An 18443-nucleotide genomic window follows, 5' to 3' on the forward strand; every position below is an offset into this window, starting at 1 on the left:
GCGAGGGTGCCACTATACTTGGCGTGCTGACAGTGGCTTCCTGCGTTGACCTGTCCATGACAAAATCTTGCAGGGTCTTGACTTGACATGCTAATCTTTTGAGCAGATGTCTGTCATTCCGCTTACGTCTCTTTGTGCGCCTGCGTCGCCTACTATTTTGCGACGCCGAACCGCTAGATTGCGAGCTCGACGAACTTGTTGATATTGAACGGCGTCGAATTTTGTCATAAATTTTTGTAAGTGGGGGAACCGGGAAACCTTGAAAAACATTTATAGTTGGGTAGTAATATGGCTTTTTTAAGATGATTTTTATTAGTATTTTTTGAATAGTTTCCAGTGGGAGTAGGGATGATTTATATGCACCCCCCCAAGCCACGATTCCATATTGTAGGACAGAGTGGGCCAGTGCATAATAAATATCTTTTAGTATTTTTAATGATACAATATTTCTTAGTCTAAAAAATATATAGATTAGTTTTCTCATTCTGTCTACTGTGGAATTTATTTGAATTAGGAAGGTAATGAAAGAGTCAAGGTCGGGGAGCGGGGGGAAGTGGGTGATTTCGAATTTCACCGAGTAGAGCGTCGTCGCCTTGACGAGTGACTAGTTATCTGGGGTTAAAAGGGGAGACATCAGTCATTTCATCAGTCATTTCATCATTTCATGAGCACCAATGGAGTATGAAAATTCATTCCCAAGTATTAAACGTTCGCTTACATATTTTTAGGTTCGGAACTTTGTTATGTTCTTCCCCAAAATGCAGTGGATAAATTTCAACCAATGCTGGCAGACTTAGAAGCTAAGCAAAAAGCTCTTGGATTGACGAGCTTCGGTTTATCAGCAGCTACTTTGGAGGATGTCTTTATGAAGTATGTGATTTTAAAAATTCACTTCAGTCAATACATAACCAACATTGCTATATGCGTCATATTCGTTGTGTCAACAATACGTCAACCCTTTCTGCATTAATACTAAAATTGTATTGAAATTAGTTAAATTAATTTCACGAATGAAGAAAGCGTTGCAATCTACATCTTTTAAATTTTCGATTTATTTATTTTTTAAACAGAATTAATTTAGCAAAGCTTTTAGTTTTTGAATGGACATTTTGGCATGTTCTAATTGTAGAGTCGGGGCTGATGCTGTGGAGATCACAGATGCTAAAGGCAAAATGACGTTCAAGGAATCTGGCACAGATGAATCCAAGTCAGAAAAGGAGTCTCCCAATAATGGTACTAAACATTCAATTAAAATCATCATCAATTCATCAACCAACTCATTAGGCACCTCGATATTCAATTCCTAGACAGTAAACGCAATTCGGTAGAATTAAAATGGAATATTTTTTTTTTTTTTTTTTTTAAAAGAAAGACAAACATTCCCGGGTTACGAATAACCCAACAATGTTTGAAAATCTCCTACTACCACCACAGAAAGCCGAAAATGTTGCTTGTGTTGTGATGGAGGACTTAGCCAGCCGAGGAATCGAACACGCGACGCTCAGGTGAGACCCAAGCGCTATGCCCACTCAACCACTGACCGGTCTTACAATATTCGCTTGCCGAGAGTCTCTCTAGTAGTCAAATACGATTTCGGTTAACCGAGTTTTAAGCCTGGCAAATAGATTCCTTAATTTAGATGTACCGATTGGCATAACTTAGCTTAAACCATATTGGACAGTTTTTTATAGTATTTTGTTCTTTATTATCTGCAAAGGAGATAGACTCAATTATGGCTTCATCTTCATTCTTATTTTTACCTTACATTGATGCACAAGTTAGTTGAAGTGTGATTATTTCAGCGGAGGCCGGCCAAGAAACGTACAAATGTCACAGGGGGTGCCGCTTGTACTGGGGCCAGTGGTGGGCCATGCTGTACAAGAAGATGCTGGTCACCTTTAGCACCCTGCTCTTCAGTGTCATGCAGATAGTCGTGCCCGTGATGATCCTCCTGATCGCCGTGGTCATGTCCAAACTCTGGATCACCAACGATGACCTTCCCTCCCTGGAAATGTCCATGAGCAAGGCATACACGGACACCGTCACGCTGCTTCACTCCGACAGCAAGGACAAAGACACGGAGACCAGAATAGATAAATACAAGGACTACTTCTCGGAAGCTAAAATTTCTACAATGAAAGTCATAGATACTGGATCACAGACAATTGAAGATTATTATTTAGAAGAGGTATTATTAGTTTACATTTAATTATTGAAGACAATATTAGCGATTCCTAAACGAAAATTTTAATCAGAAAAATATACGGTCTCATCTAGTACTTGAACCCAGGATTGTTTAAAAACATATGGAATTACTGATTTTTTGTCTTATTGCTTATGGCAGAGATGTTGGTTATCCAATAACGCCGGTTATACAATAATATTATTAGTCATGTTTTATGCACCAGTACAAAGAATCTGTTCTACTTCAAGGCCAAAACCAACTTGCCATTGATGAGAACGCGGAACCTGGCCGGGGCGACTTTCAAAGACAATGCGAGTGTAACTGCTTGGTTCTCCAACTTTGGCCTTCATGACCTTCCCGTGTCACTGATGTTGGTTCACAACGCTATTCTGAAGAGCGAATCTCCTAAAAAGTCTTACAAGTTCATTAACAAGCCACTTCCCTACAGATTGGAAAATAAGGTGGGATTACAATGACAGTATGTACAACTAGACAGTAGTGTGATTCTGTTGCCACTGAGCGCGTATTCATATTCTTGTCCGACTTGCAGTTGGAGCTAACGTCCGGTTCTGGAGAAATCGACAACGCAGGTTTTCAAGTCGCCTTCCACATTGGTTTTGCCATGTCATTTGTGGCTGCATTCTACGTTATGTTTTGTATCAAGGTTTGTTATTTTATATTCATTATTCAACTTATTAATTGTGTCGAGTTGAGTAAAGTGAGTTGGTGTTTTCACTGCATTCACTCTTTTAAAACAAGTGCGTAGCCTGGCCTACATATGTAGTTAATTCCTGTTGAATAGTATTTGTTGATATCTTAAAGGCCCATTAAGGTATTTATGTTTAGGTGTTAGGTATTATCAGCACCTTGCTTGGCTCCTTGGCGAGTCAGCACTCGGAGCGTACTGCTCCGGTCCTGTGTTCCTTGTGTTTTGTGTCTGTGGTACTTGGCTGTATGCAATATATGTTAACCATGCGTTGATGCTTGTTACTAGGAGAACATGTGTCGTTCCAAGCTGCTGCAGCTGGCTTCCGGGGCTTCCCCGTTCATCATGTGGGGAGCCGCCTTTGTGTGGGACTTACTGTGCTACTTGCTTGTGGTCCTTGCTATGACCATCACCCTTTTCTTATCAGATCTAACAGGATTTGCGACACCTGGAGAGATTGGTAATTTATTACTCTTGCCTTATTTTGAACATTAAATTGAATTTTGCAAAATCATAGGATCTGCAATTTAGGTTAGATTTTGGATAATACTCTGGTAAACTCTCTGATTACTAGAATTATTAATTACTTATTATAAAAGTATAAATTTGAATAGTATTGGAAAATTATACATGAATTGATAAAATGAACATTTGAGAGCTGGAATAAATTATTTTTTATAATGTTTACGCCTCGTGATTTTCTCTGTAACAAAACATAGGACAGTCATCATATTTTGATTCAATTTTAGTTAATTTTGCAAAAAAAAAGTTTATACGTAGATTACATAGGTAATGTATTTCTATCCATAAAAAATATTTTACATAATTATAAATTCTGACTATTCTAGATTGTTCAACTAGTATCTCTGATGTATTGTATAAATAGTATTAGCAAGATAAATGCGCAGAATTCACACACGGATTCGCCCGTGTATTTCTGCAACGAACAGATCGGCTCGGTCCGTCTGTTCAGAACCGATCCGTGTGTGAATGTACGCAGAAACTGCAATTTATGTGAGGTTGCTTGAAGGGGTACTCACTGCACGGAAACTGTACACTACATACAATTTGACTACAACATTTTGAAATTTCATCTAAAACAGTTTTTTCCCTAGACATACCACCACTTGAATTCTGCACTTAACTGGGGATGTTATAATAAGGACATATGTATTTCCAGGAAGGGTTGTTATCATCCTGATAGTATACGGCTATGCTGTGTTGCCGATGCATTACGTGGCAGCCAGTTTCTTCTCCAACGGTTCCACCGGATTTTCCGTTATGTGTCTTTTTAATGTACTGGGTGGTACGTGCATTTCAAAATTACTAATTCTGACCCAAATACATAGTCAAATTGCATTAAAATAATCCTTCACTTATAGAACTTTTAATTGATTTGAGTTGGGCACTGTTAGATTTTGAACTAATTAATGTCTCCTTTGAATTTAGGAGTGGCAACTTTTGTGATCGTGGAGATCTTGAGTAATCCAGGTCTCAAATTGACTGAGTATGGAACAGCTTTTCATTGGTCTGTCTTAGTAATCCCCTCTTACGCACTCTGTGGAGCCATAAAGTAATAATAATGTTTTTTTCTGTTTTAAATTCATTATTTTATCATTATGTATGTGCTAATGGACAGTAACATTTTTTACAGAAACTTTTATGAAGCTTCATTATTATTAGAAAGTTGCTTGGCATCTTGTAAAAGGTACAAATTACCCAACTGCGATCAGAATGTGGTTTGTGAATTGAATCCGGTTTACGAAAAATGTTGTCGTGAGTACTTTCTCTTTTAAAATACAAAGATGTTTCGAGGGCTTAAAGTCAAACAATGTTACTTTACTCTCACTCGTCACTCTACACCAGTAACTTGTGTTGTCTGCAAAAATGCATTTTTATTTATTACTTAGTGTAGCCCGCCCTGCGTTGCCACAGCTCAGTATGTCTGTATAGATAGAGAAACAATAGCGCGTGTTACTTTTACTTCCAACAGATGGTGCTGTTTTTAAAGATATATAAAAACACATGCACAAACGAATGAAACGTTGTGTCAACATTTCAAAGCAATCGGTGAAAGAACTTTCAGAGATTTAAGATTTTGAACAAACGAACATTTAAATTTTTATTTATATTTATATAGATGGATTGAATTTAATTTAAAACACCATTCCAAACAAGATTACTACATGGTTGGAATTTTCAATTCTCGCTTTTCTTCTTTTGTTGTTCAATAATACAGCGTTTCCCAATTTTTTTTCGCCCCGGAACCCTTATCGATCATACTTTTCTAGGCGGAACCCTATTTTTATAAGAAAAAGACTTGTAGTTTGAATACTTTCATGTTTACCATGAAAAAAGGGTCAAAAGTTTTGTGTATAACTTAATTTAATGTGAAGAGTGATATCTTTTTACATTTTTTGTTAAAATAGCATTGAAATCAGGCTTTATGTCAGACAGCTGAATACGAAGATCTGGAGCTGCATCCAGTCTGTTTCTGTATTTGTTTTTTGTGTAAGCGTAAGCCGAAAAACCAGTTTCACATCGGTAAGTGGTTACAAACGGTAACAAAACTGTGATAGCCTTCTCGACGACTTCTGGATATTCGTTTTTAAGTCCAATCCAAAACTCATCCAGATTAGTTTTTTCTGAATTAAACTTTTGTTGTAAGGAAGAAGAACACATGATATCAATCAAAGCCTCGTTCTCTGTTGCTGTAAGAGTCGACGGTGTCCTGTGAACTAGGAATGGATTCTGTACCCAGTCAATGTCCTGCAGGTTTTTTTCAGGAAAATACTCTTCCAGAGATTTGTTGAGGGCCATCAAATGTTCGTAAATGCATTTTTCAACATCTTAGGTTACTTGCAACTCATTTTTTTCCAGAAACTCGTTTAAAAGAGTAAAACATTGGTACTGTTTCTGTTCAACACATTCTATCCAGAAGACAAGTTTCTTTATAAGAGAAGAGATTTTGTCGTTTACTGTAAAAGTATTTGTGTTTCTTCCTTGCAATGACTTGCAAATTACATTCAGTTTATCAAATATGTCTGCCAAATACGCCAGTTTTATTAGCCATTGCTCGTCGTGCAATAGTTGAACAAGACCACTCAAAGATGAAGAAAGCGATTCTTTGGAAAAAAAATACCACTAGTTCGTTGCGCAATTCAAACAATCTTGATAATACTTTTCCTTTGGAAAGCCTTCCGTGTGAAGAAGAAGTGATTGGTGCTGACTTCACACACTTTTTAAAAAAGTCTCAATTGGAGCGGACGTGATTTAACGTAATTCACAATTTGTACGACTTGATCGAGAACTTTCTTTACCTCGTGTGGAATTTTTTTTACGACAAGAGCATGTCGATGTAAAACGCAGTGACTGCTTCTGCATTTAGGTGCAACATTCTTAATTCTTGTTACAATACCTTTTATTTTGCCAGTCAAAGCGGCAGCTCCATCGCTACGTACATCGACACATTTGTTCCAATGAATGTTATGTACATTCATTAGAAAAAATGTGTCAATTCAATTATCAATGACTTTGAAAATTTCTTCTCCAGTCGTGTTGGTCTCCAAAGGAGCACAAATAAACAAATCCTCTTCAATAGATCCCCCGAAGAGGTATCTTACGAAAACAAGCAGTATTGATAGTCCAGCGACATCTGTACTTTCGTCGAGTTGCATTGCAAACATTTCACTACTTTTCAATATACAAATCATTGCGTGCGCAATCTCCCGTGCGCATTATTTTTTTTGTTAAATACATACGTTAAATCCGGACGGAACGCGGAACCCTTGTGATGCTTCTACGGAACCCCAGGGTTCCGCGGAACACCTTTTGGGAAACGCTGCAATAATAAACTATTTATTATTCTTTCACGTATCTTTAAATGAAGCTATGCTTTTTTTCTTTTGTTACACTGGCTTTTTAAGCTTATATTGGATTTTATATAAACAACTCAAAAGATGTATAAATGTGAATATATCATACCGCGGAGGAGGGGCTAAAAACGTGTTTTTAAATTATTGGCTCATAAGCGGTATTGAACGTAGGTAGATGACATAATATATTATGTTAGCTTTAAACTATAAACACCTCTTAGAATGAAGCAGCACAAGGATAAAATGTTGAGTCTTCTATAAAGTTGTACGTTTGTAGATAACGTTGTTTGACCTAAGTCCTTGATTTTATACTTCTTACAAATATGTAGTATGTAGTAGAAAAAGCACTTCTCTACTGCAAGTTGCATGCTCTTGTTGTTTTGTTGTTTCATACAGATAAGTAATGAAGTTTTATTAAAATTTCAGTGTCCGACTATCCTTACTTTGAGTGGGAGAAGCCGGGGGTGGGGCAGCACGCCACCTTCATGATTTTAGTAGGAACTGTCAGCTTCATCATTCTGCTTATCAAAGAATATGGAATCGCCAATGAAGTAAGATTTTGCTCGTGTCTTCATCTCCCCGTAACTATAATTTATAAGTTGAAAGAGTAGAAGATTTGAATGAAGCACTCTGCTTATATCTTGTTTATGAGGCAGAGCTATTTATAACTATACTTAAGCCACCCATGTTGAAAGAGGTTATATTTAAATGTATATATCCCTGACAAATATACTCATGGGACATTTCTTTATGTTCCGAAAGTGGGGACTTCTGTGGTGTGTATTTACTACACATTGCTTCTAATAACTTTAATAACTCTATAAATATAATAAATTCTGGGTTCAGATTTTAGGTTCAGTTATACATTTATGCACTGAATTAAAAAATAATATTTTACATAGTTTTCAAATTAAATTAAAAGTCAGAGATTTTTGTTAAAAATCGGGAACAAATACACCAATACGAGTGTGCGAGGAAATGACACGCTATTGATGTCCCGCTTTAGTTCGCTATGCGGGAACATGAGAAATCCACACGTCCGCAGTTGTATTTTGATTTAGACCATCGGTACCTACGACCGCATAGCTGTGTGTGTGCAGGCCAGCGCCTGTTGTGCCAGCCGGCCGTTAGTCGGTCGTGGACCGTCCTTAGATGTGGACCCCTCGCACGTTTTTTTAGCATTTGCCGATGGTTTTTTCATGTTTTCAGCAATTAAATTACAATTAATATCACTTTTGTTATAAAATATAAGAAACATAACCGATTAGCTATGAATATTCATATTTTTCTGATATTAAATCACTTATTTAGAGATGTGTATTGACTACACAGCACCGGAACGCGTGGATTTTTTTAGCACAGTAAGGGAAATATTAACCATGCTGCGTTAGATAAATCGTAAATTGGATTTTATTGCAAAGCGGAAACATTCCGACCTTCTGACAAAATAGGCCTGAGGAGTTAATAGTATACATTGTTTTAATTATTATAAATGTTTTTTTTTTTTTATAACACATACTAATTTTGGAGGTAAATAATAATGGATAATCATGAGTATGTTTGACAGTGCATACGCAAGATGAGGTGTGGGAAAAGCCCCGCCCCGCCCGAGGATGCAGAAGACGAGGATGATGATGTGGCTGCAGAAAGGAAGCTGGTCAACAAACTGTCCAAGGACGACTACAAGGACTTTAGCCTCGTGTTGAAGGACATGTCCAAGAGCTACACCAACTTCCAAGCCGTCAAGAAGCTATGTCTGGGTGGGTGATCCCTTTTTACTGTTCATATTAGGACAATAATAATTGCATTCAAATGCTAATTTTAATAAAGGAGACTGTGAATATAATTTGTACCTACCAGTACATAATGAGACTGACGGAGGAAGGATGAAAGTAGACTGAATGCGATCTCGATTGTAGACATTCGCAAAGAATGCAAGGCTGAGCGTAAGCATAATGAGTAAGGGACGCTTAGATTGCTCGGGCTTGAAGTGTAGGAAGACACCCGAGGAAGACAAGACACGACAGAGAGATACTTGTATCGGGACATGTCAAGAGTCAGAATAACATAAGAGACTATTTGTGATGAGATCATATATTTGTACCTTTTGTTTTATTTGTAGCCATAAAGAGTAAGGAATGTTTTGGTCTTCTTGGTATTAATGGTGCTGGCAAAACCACCTCCTTCAAGATGCTGACTGGAGACCACAAGATAACGTCTGGCGAGGCCTGGGTTAAAGGATTTTCTGTCAAAAATGACATGAAAAATGCATACAAATACATTGGTAAGTTTTTTTCCTTATATCTTTTTCTTTTGACAGAGGCATAAGGGTCTAAATTGCCTTGAGCCTGTTTGAATACGAACCCCCCCTACACTGGGCATTGGCCATTATTATCTGGCAAATGGACCTACATAATTACATATGTCCATTAGTTACCCACAGAGTAAGGAGCTGCCAATAAGGAGGAGGGGAACAAACCCTGTGCTCGGAACGTAGGGATTGAGATGGGCGTATCCCTGGCAGTGATTTGTCAATAAAGGAATCTGACAGTATACAGGCATCTCGCATTGTAATTTCACAATGTAGTGTGCAAAAATAAAATCTGCCTCAAATTAATTACTAGTTATTTTTACAATAATGCACAAATTACTGGCTGCGTAAAAACATATCCCAAATCGGTAAACAAAAGTTCAGGCTTGTTTCCAAAATTTAATATTTTGTTATACTATTTAGACACATACAAATGCGTTATATTTTCGTTCAAGAACAAACATTTAGATCCTGCGTAGAAAAGTCCAGCAATGGACTGCGCTGCAAACTGTTGCCTTACTTTGGCGAACTTTACTTTTCTGCACAGGGGCTAGTTATTTGAGTGTGTGCTCTGCGGCGTTCAACGTACAACTGATATCGTAGATTATTCAAAGCATTTTCGAACCCCTCACGGTGCTTAAAATGTGGTCACGTGGTTTGTCTCCAGCTCATCGAACTGATACCCGGATTTCACGTTAGGGCAAGTTTTACCTCTACAAGAATCCCCACTAGCCGCAACCAGTGAGACAAGAGGATGGTATAAGGAAAGGCTGAAAGTGTCCTTTCCTTTTATTCAGATGTAACTACTAAATATGGTCACATGGTTTGTCTCCAGCTCTTCGAAGTGATACCCGGATTTCACGTTAGAGCAAGTCCTACCTCTACAAGAATCCCCACTAGCCGCAACCAGTGAGACAAGAGGATGGTATAAGGAAAGGCTGAAAGTGTCCTTTCCTTTTATTCAGATGTAGCTACTAAATATGGTCACATGGTTTGTCTCCAGCTCTTCGAAGTGATACCCGGATTTCACGTTAGGGCAAGTCCTACCTCCAAAAGAATCCGCACTAGCCGCAACCAGTGAGACAAGAGGATGGTATAAGGAAAGGCTGAAAGTGTCTGCCTTTTATTCAGATGTAGCTACTAAATATGGTCACATGGTTTGTCTCCAGCTCTTCGAAGTGATACCCGGATTTCACGTTAGAGCAAGTCCTACCTCTACAAGAATCCCCACTAGCCGCAACCAGTGAGACAAGAGGATGGTATAAGGAAAGGCTGAAAGTGTCTGCCTTTTATTCAGATGTAGCTACTAAATATGGTCACGTGGTTTGTCTCCAGCTCTTCGAAGTGATACCCGGATTTCACGTTAGGGCAAGTCCTACCTCCAAAAGAATCCGCACTAGCCGCAACCAGTGAGACAAGAGGATGGTATAAGGAAAGGCTGAAAGTGTCTGTCTTTTATTCAGATGTAGCTACTAAATATGAACTTTACATAATGTTTATTCTGCATTGATGAGCAGATAAATATTTTAAATTTTATTCTTATCTTTCTTTGTATGTCTGCATTATTACCTCATTTTTCTCTAACAATATCCAGGAGTTGTTGAATCTAATGGTATAAACTTTCCAGGATATTGCCCACAGTTTGATGCCCTGCTGGATGAGATGACGGGCCGGCAGACTTTGCAGATGTTTTCAAAACTGAGAGGAATCCCTAAAGTTAATCAACAGAAATTTGTTTGGGACCTCAGCAAGAAACTGGGATACGTCAAGTATCTTGACAAGAAGGTCAGGAGCTTTGCCTTTCATTTTCCACTTTTCTGTTTGTAGTTTTTCTGACAAAGAGTCTATAGTCGACCCCTGCAGAGGGCCGTCGTCACTCATATACAAAATAATGTTTATTATTCCAAAATTCTTCCACAATAATTATTATCCTCCTTTTCACTTGTTTTACATGAAAATTAAAGAGACAGAATACTAGAATTTTGAATGTTAAGGACTTGTTGTTTCGGAGAATTTGAATAATTCATCAAATTTCAGCGTTCATTTTCAAGTTCTGTGAAAGATTTTTTTAAGTTATATTTATTTATTTAACGCCCAGAGGGCTTTTACATGTAGGTGGTACAATTTTGATGACAAACAATTTTGAAACATGAGAAATAGATAATAAAAATAATATTACATAAAAAATAATATATGCAAGAAACAAAAATAAAAAGAACAAAAACATAAATTGATTCTGTTTTTATTTTAGTTCTGTCTGGCAACTAGCCTATAATGATATAATAACAGAACTTGAATAGAACTTTCACAGAACCCTAAAATGAATGTTGAAATTTGATGAATTGTTCAAATTTTCCGTAATAACCCGTCCTAACAGTCAAATACATACCGAACTATGAATATAATACAGGACAACAATAGAATAATACTTTCACAGAACTTTAAAATTATATTTGAAATTTTATGAATTGTTATAATTCTGTTAAACAACTGGTCCTTATTTAATAATAATGTATATACAGAATGTTCTCTATAATCCAGGGGGCGGAGTTGCAGACTTTTCATAATTTTACAAAAATCGCTTGAGTAGTAAAAAATTCCAGTAATCTGCAAATTTGTTGAACTGAACATGCTCGGTTTTTAATTGCTCGGATTATAGAGACTATACAAACAAATTGTAAATTTGTTAAACAAATCATGCTGCACATGCTATAGTTTACAGTGAATGTGTTCTGTTATAAATACACAGCCATTCTAACTAGAAACTGTGAACCCAATAACATACATGTTATTTAGTAGAAATAGTACTCTAATTTAAATACAAGATTTTTTATATCCCTGATATAAATAATGGTATCAATATCAGATCATATAATATGTTGTTGAAAATAGTTTGCCAGCGGTTTGTGGAAAATTAAAAAAAAACCAGCTTGTGCAAAATTGGTTTTGCACACTAATATGTAACTGCAATCTATGTATATGAATTAAACTAAATATCCATATGGGAAACATAGAAAAGTACATATCATTCATCATGTTGTAGTTCATCTGTGAACAAAATGGTGGTTAATTGTCTGGTTTCAAGAAGTACCTACATTCTGCAGGTCAGGGAGTACAGCGGAGGAAATAAAAGGAAGCTCAGCACGTCGGTTGCACTCTTGGGAGATCCCGAAGTCGTTTACCTGGATGAACCAACTACAAGTAATTTATTTTCCTTACAAATGTCATATTTATGTAATCAACTGTAAAACAGAAATGATTATTGAACACCCCTATGGCTTAAATATGTTTTAAGATTTTCACGGTTAAAAGTATTTTAGTTATTTTTTTTTGGGGTGTAATGCCGTGTTGCGCTAACTCCTTCTTTAGCCAACGTTTCGGACAGCATTGCAGTGTCCATCATCAGTCACACATCTACCCTGATGATGGACACTGCAATGCTGTCCGAAACGTTGGCTAAAGAAGGAGTCAGCGCAACACGGCATAACACCCCAAAAACAAATAACTAAAATACTTTTAACCGTGAAAATCTTACAACATTGAAACTAAAAATTACAATTCCTTGTGTCGTGGACCAAGGATTTCATACCTCTGTCTCAGACGAGGGCTCCCGTATCGCAGGCTATCATAAACAAAACAATGTGAAGATAATGTATGTGTGTCGTGTGTCTGAAACAAAACAATGTGAAGATAATGTATGTGTGTCGTGTGTCTGAAACAAAAACAAAAGTTAGCGCGGTTGACTCCAGTTCCTGGGGAAGAAGGTTCAATCCTCAGTTAACCATCTGTTTATAAAAATAGATGTATTATGTTAGGGGTTGATTTTAAAAAATATATGTTCTCAAATTTGTAAACTGAACATCTGTTGATAGAATTCAAATTAGGCAATTTTAAAGATTTTTTGGGGAGTCAGTTACTTATAGTTATCCTATAAGAAGTAATTTATCAAAAAAAGCAAAATATTGGCCAATACCTTGGTGGTCGAAGTCTATATTATATTGAAAACAATATTTGCACTCGTGACAAAATCCAGAGAGGAAACAATAGAGGAATAAGTACCTAGATATATTATTTTTATAAGCAATAATTGTTCGCCTGAAACACTCATCCACATTGAAAAATCTCCTGATAAAAGATACATGACGCCAACGGGACTCGAACTCATGTATCTTTTATCAGGAGATTTTTCAATGTGGATGAGTGTTTCAGGCGAACAATTATTGCTTATAAAAATAATTGTTATCCTTTGTGCTATGCATAAATAAAATCTTGTCTTAAAAACATTAATTTATCAAAAAAATAATAACCTAGATATATCTTATTTTAGTGATCTTTGTTTTGAGTTTTTATTTAACATACTGAAAAAAAATAAATGTACAATCTATTCTTTTTTGAAATTGTTGGGTAAACTTAACGAATTTCAGTTTTTAACGTCATTTCCACCACAATATAGAGTTTTTAAACTTAACGAATTTCAGTTTTTAACGTCATTTCCACCACAATATAGAGTTTTCAAATGTTCATTTAACCGAAAAATCGTTGTCATATCGTTACCTAAATATTTCGTGCTGATTTTTTTCTGTCTCTATTTTCGTGGGTAACTGGTCAAAACAGAACAGTGACAAAGCAGAACATGATAACCATACCTTGTGTTATAAGTACGCTCATTGTTTAAGTGTAGTGGCGGAGTAAACAGATCGAAATTTGGCATTTTCGGGCAACCTTTCAAATGTAGAAAATAATTCAAAATGGCACTGATTGTCGATTTGATAGGTCATCTTTGAAATACCCTAACCAAGCCGATTACATTCCCAATAGGAAAGTATTCTGTAATCGTTTCAGGCATGGACCCTATGGCCAAACGTCAGGTGTGGAAAGCATTGGCGGGCCGCAAGACCGGCAGCGTGGTGCTGACCTCCCACAGTATGGAGGAGTGCGAGGCACTGTGCACGCGGCTGGCCATCATGGTCAACGGACGCTTCCGCTGCCTCGGTTCCACACAGCATCTCAAGAACAAGTTCTCTAAAGGTAAGCCTAACTTCTCATATTTAGGATTGTCCTTGATAGATGACGTACACGACAGCCTCAGCTCATCGATCAGGTTAACTTGTGGGAAACTATTGAATTAGCAAACTTAGCGACCGTTGCGCTATCCACAAGCACAACTTGGCCCTGATGATCTACTACGAATTAGTACACCTAAGATAGGGAATCCATTTGGCAGAATGAAGTCGGCGAACTGCGACAAGTTTTTGCCTAAATCTAACCTAAACTGTGAATTTTGAAACTTTTCCCACTGTCTTTGGTCTTTTGTTTACTTTGATCCTTTAAAATTTGACATTTGAACCTTTGGCCTATCCATTTTGAACTTTGATCCTTGTTCATTAATTTTATCCTTTGATTTTTTAAAGATTTCTGTTTTTTCCAGGCTACACTCTGATTGTGAAGATACGCCGTCTGGAGAACAGACTGGAAATGGCCAGTGATAAGCCTAACTTGGATAGGGTCGGCTGGAACCTCAGCAGCCTCAAGGAGAACTGGATGGCCAAAACCGCTGCCGGGAAGGACCTGCCTCCGATAGGCGGCCGACCGCGAAGATCCACAATGTTTAACAAAGAACCGCTGCATCTCTTCATCTTGAAGACTTTCCCTGGGGCCAGTCTCAAGTGAGTCTTATTTGCTGTGACTCTCAAGGGAGTCTTGTTTGTTGACATTTGCTTGTTGCATAAATTACTGGGGAGCGCCATTTAACAAGTTTTCACCACTAAATGAAAGTAATTTATAAATTTTTAACCACTGGAGCCGCCAGGCGCCCACAAAGTGGGTAGATAGCTTTCACACTTGAACTATTGATAGCTTTCACACTTGAACTATTGATGGCTTTCACACTTGACTTATTTATAGCTTTCACACTTGAACGCCACTATTTTATAAAATGAATTACAATAAATTTCTTAGTAAATATGTCTTCAGCACGGGAGATCCCAGTGAGATGATGTACTACATTCCTGATACGAAGGTTACCTGGTTGAGTATATTATATTGCTTTGTTTAGAGAATCATACCAGGGCAAGATGACGTACTACATTCCTGATACGAAGGTTACCTGGTCGATTATATTCTATTGCTTTGTTTAGAGAATCATACCAGGGCAAGATGACGTACTACATTCCTGATACGAAGGTTACCTGGTCGATTATATTCTATTGCTTTGTTTAGAGAATCATACCAGGGCAAGATGACGTACTACATTCCTGATACGAAGGTTACCTGGTCCAGTATATTCGGTCAAATGGAGAAGGCCAAGCGTGAGTTGGATATTGAAGATTACTCCATAGGACAGACATCCCTGGAACAGGTGTTCCTTCAGTTCACCAAGGAACAGAAAGGGGATGATTGATGATTATCTATAATAGTTTATTCATTTTTTCAATGCTGACTTGGTACTGTATTTACCAAAATTGATTATTTTAATATCACTAATTTTTACTCTTATTTTTTGGATTACTTTTATGGTAACTAAATAAAATTGTTTGAACCAAGACTTGACTTTATTGATTATTGATTCATTTACTGTCCCATTTGATTATATTTTATATTAATTTGAGTGCCATGGTCTTAAATCTTTTACTTACATAATGTGTACAAAATAAAATAAAAACTGTTAAAAACATGACAGTTTAAATTTTTTAAGGTTATTCCCATCAAAGCAATTATTTTAAATTTAATCATTGAAGAAGGAGATAACACTAATAAATCTAACCAAAACATTAAATAGAACAAGAAAGTAACGGTCGCAACTGGGAATCGAACCCACGATTTCTGTCTTACGGTGCTATTTATTAGTATTTTATATACCAACCACATTTCACATAATTCCATGACAAAACAGAACATTGAAGAAAGTGAACAAAAAAATACACATACATATTATGTAACCTAACATATTATTTTATCATGTTCTATTTTATCCAGTTATCGTGTCACATGTACCCAAGCTTCCAGGCCTGCCGTAAGTTAACGTGCTGGGCATGCACCGCACGTGGGCAGCACATTCAAAGGCAGAATCACGGCGAACTCATCACGTAACTCATTCTCATTAATCATTATAAATGTTATAACATTATTTCGCAATGATTATGCTTCAATTAGCCGTCTATTGGCATCTGTCAGAATTAAGATGCAAAATGTCTGCTGGTTCGAACTAGAGGTAATTAGTTCCACTTATTTTCAACCGAATCCGGTGGAATCAATCTGCTGAAAAGAAACTCAATAAGTTAGATTTACTGGACTCGCCGGACCCAGTGGAATGCCACGGAGTTGGGGAATGACAGGCGTTACAAAAGTGAATGAACTTATCAGATTTACTTACCTTGGACACGGAATCGGAACCAATACAGGGGCGGGGGATGTTTTAGATTCACCCATTTGGAAACAGTGAATCCGCATTTGCTCCTTTTATCGGATTGAGTCAAACGCCTTCAGAATCAGATTCATTGGATTCGTCCCAGCCGGAACAACAAGCATCTAGTTTAACCACCTTACAAATATAAGACTTCTCTGTTTTGTCATCTCGCATTGGAAATGAGATCTTTCATCTTCATTGCATCTTCCTTCATTGTTCACGCACATTGTTTTTCACAGTTGTTATATAAGGACGGGTTGTTTCGGAGAATTTGAACAATTCATCAAAGTTCTGTTTTTATTTCAGTTTTGTCAAGCAACTAGCCTACAATGATATAATAACAGAACTTGAATAGGACTTTCACAGAACCCGAAAATGAACGTTGAAATTTGATGAATTGTTCAAATTCTCCGAAACATTCCGTCCTAAGAGTAATTCATTATTCAGTATTAAGTTACTAGACAGTTTCTCCAAGTCAATAATTAATGCTATTTCATCTAGTTAATGCCATAATTGTATTATCAATGATTATAAAATATTGATGGGAAAATTCTAAAACATTGTAAGTAAGAATGGGGGTAGGGGCGGCATTGTTGGTTGTGAATGGCTTCTGGTGACCACCTGGTGGCAGACACAAGGTACTAAAAATGAGCGGGAAAGGTCAACGCGGAGAATGCTTCTCTCAAAAAGGTATTAAATGACGGTTCAGACTACAAAATATAAGTTTCATTGGTAGGTAAAACTTTGATATTATCATTGATTATTTTATAAAATATTAATTAGAAAAATCAATAACATGGTAAGTATGAATGGGGTTGTAGGTGAATAACCCTACAATATTAATAATACGTCCAACTCCAGTAAAATATTGGCAATATCAACAACTCTTGCTGCTAGAGGCACTAGCGTAGCATATTGACATTCCTTTCAATGGCGTAAATTGAATTTATTTAGTACTTTGTCGCTGTGTTATGCGCTTTCTAATTTGTATTTTTTATCAATATTGAAAAACAATGTTTCAAAAAGCAGGTTTCGTGTGTGCAGTGTACGGATGTAAAATTACAAAAAACAAAAATACTTCCGAGTCGTTTTTCAAGGTGCCAAAAAACATTGTTAGGTTAGTTGTTGTTTAGGTTAGTGAAATATAATATCGGGTAGAATCTAGGGATCAGTGCTTCCAGGAGAGACAGACATATGAATATCCCTTTACAACCGGCTTCACACGAGAGTGAGTTTGTGTTTGAAGACAGAAAATAAATTTGTTTTTGTGAACGGAACCGGTGTCGATTGAACGTGCGGGAGCTGCTTATTTAGGGTACTTTCAAGCGCACATGTTTCAACCAGTAAGTCGCCCAGACCTATGAGATCATAACTAAGAGCTTTAACAATGTGGCACATAACAATTTTAAAAAATTTTTCTGGTTGCAAAGGGATATATCCCCCCGTTGCGCGATAGGCGATGGGTAGGGATGGAAGACGGAGAGAATAGCCGCTTTCATACTTTTTTATGTAAAAGTAAACAAAGCTGTAAGGTCGTATATGGGTTACATTATATATATATATATATAATATAACCCATTATTTGTATTTTTTACAATAAATATACAATGTTTACAAGTCATACTGTTTTAATTTATACTACACTTCCATTAAAAGCATTTGCTTGTGGATGGAAGAGGAGTGTACATTTGCGAAAAAATATATAACTAGGTTACAAAATAAAAAAATTACAAAACTAAAATCCATACAAATTACTGTATTTGGAAGGAAGAAAAAATATATATTATGGAGGATAAATAGAGTATAGTAGGATAATTTGTGAGATTTTATTTTATTTTAACGATTTCTATAAAATATTTCTTTATATAGTTCAATATTTGTTTTTTATCATTAATGCTTCTAATTTATCTAATATTTATATATTTTTTGATTTAATTTGATTTATTAAAGTGAAATAAAGA

General features: G+C 36.6%; 1 protein-coding gene across 1 annotated transcript in view; it reads left to right on the top strand.

Moving 5' to 3' along the window:
* LOC149418943 (phospholipid-transporting ATPase ABCA3-like) overlaps nucleotides 1-15619 on the top strand; it is an 80339-nt gene extending 64720 nt beyond the window's left edge. Inside the window, exons 17-33 of the mRNA XM_089637912.1 lie at nucleotides 729-870; nucleotides 1130-1233; nucleotides 1803-2188; nucleotides 2434-2646; nucleotides 2736-2849; nucleotides 3180-3351; nucleotides 4072-4197; nucleotides 4341-4464; nucleotides 4546-4667; nucleotides 7193-7317; nucleotides 8334-8526; nucleotides 8889-9050; nucleotides 10705-10862; nucleotides 12182-12278; nucleotides 13920-14105; nucleotides 14506-14743; nucleotides 15297-15619. Coding sequence (XP_089494038.1) covers nucleotides 729-870; nucleotides 1130-1233; nucleotides 1803-2188; nucleotides 2434-2646; nucleotides 2736-2849; nucleotides 3180-3351; nucleotides 4072-4197; nucleotides 4341-4464; nucleotides 4546-4667; nucleotides 7193-7317; nucleotides 8334-8526; nucleotides 8889-9050; nucleotides 10705-10862; nucleotides 12182-12278; nucleotides 13920-14105; nucleotides 14506-14743; nucleotides 15297-15477 — 2843 coding nt within the window. The 3' untranslated portion in view covers nucleotides 15478-15619. The remainder of the gene's footprint in view (nucleotides 1-728; nucleotides 871-1129; nucleotides 1234-1802; nucleotides 2189-2433; nucleotides 2647-2735; nucleotides 2850-3179; nucleotides 3352-4071; nucleotides 4198-4340; nucleotides 4465-4545; nucleotides 4668-7192; nucleotides 7318-8333; nucleotides 8527-8888; nucleotides 9051-10704; nucleotides 10863-12181; nucleotides 12279-13919; nucleotides 14106-14505; nucleotides 14744-15296) is intronic.
* The last annotated feature ends 2824 nt before the right edge of the window (nucleotides 15620-18443 follow it).

The sequence above is a fragment of the Hesperophylax consimilis genome, chromosome 12 (assembly GCF_061612785.1).
Source record: "Hesperophylax consimilis isolate HC1 chromosome 12, BYU_Hcon_1.0, whole genome shotgun sequence".
In the NCBI taxonomy this organism is placed as follows: Eukaryota; Metazoa; Arthropoda; class Insecta; order Trichoptera; family Limnephilidae; genus Hesperophylax; species Hesperophylax consimilis.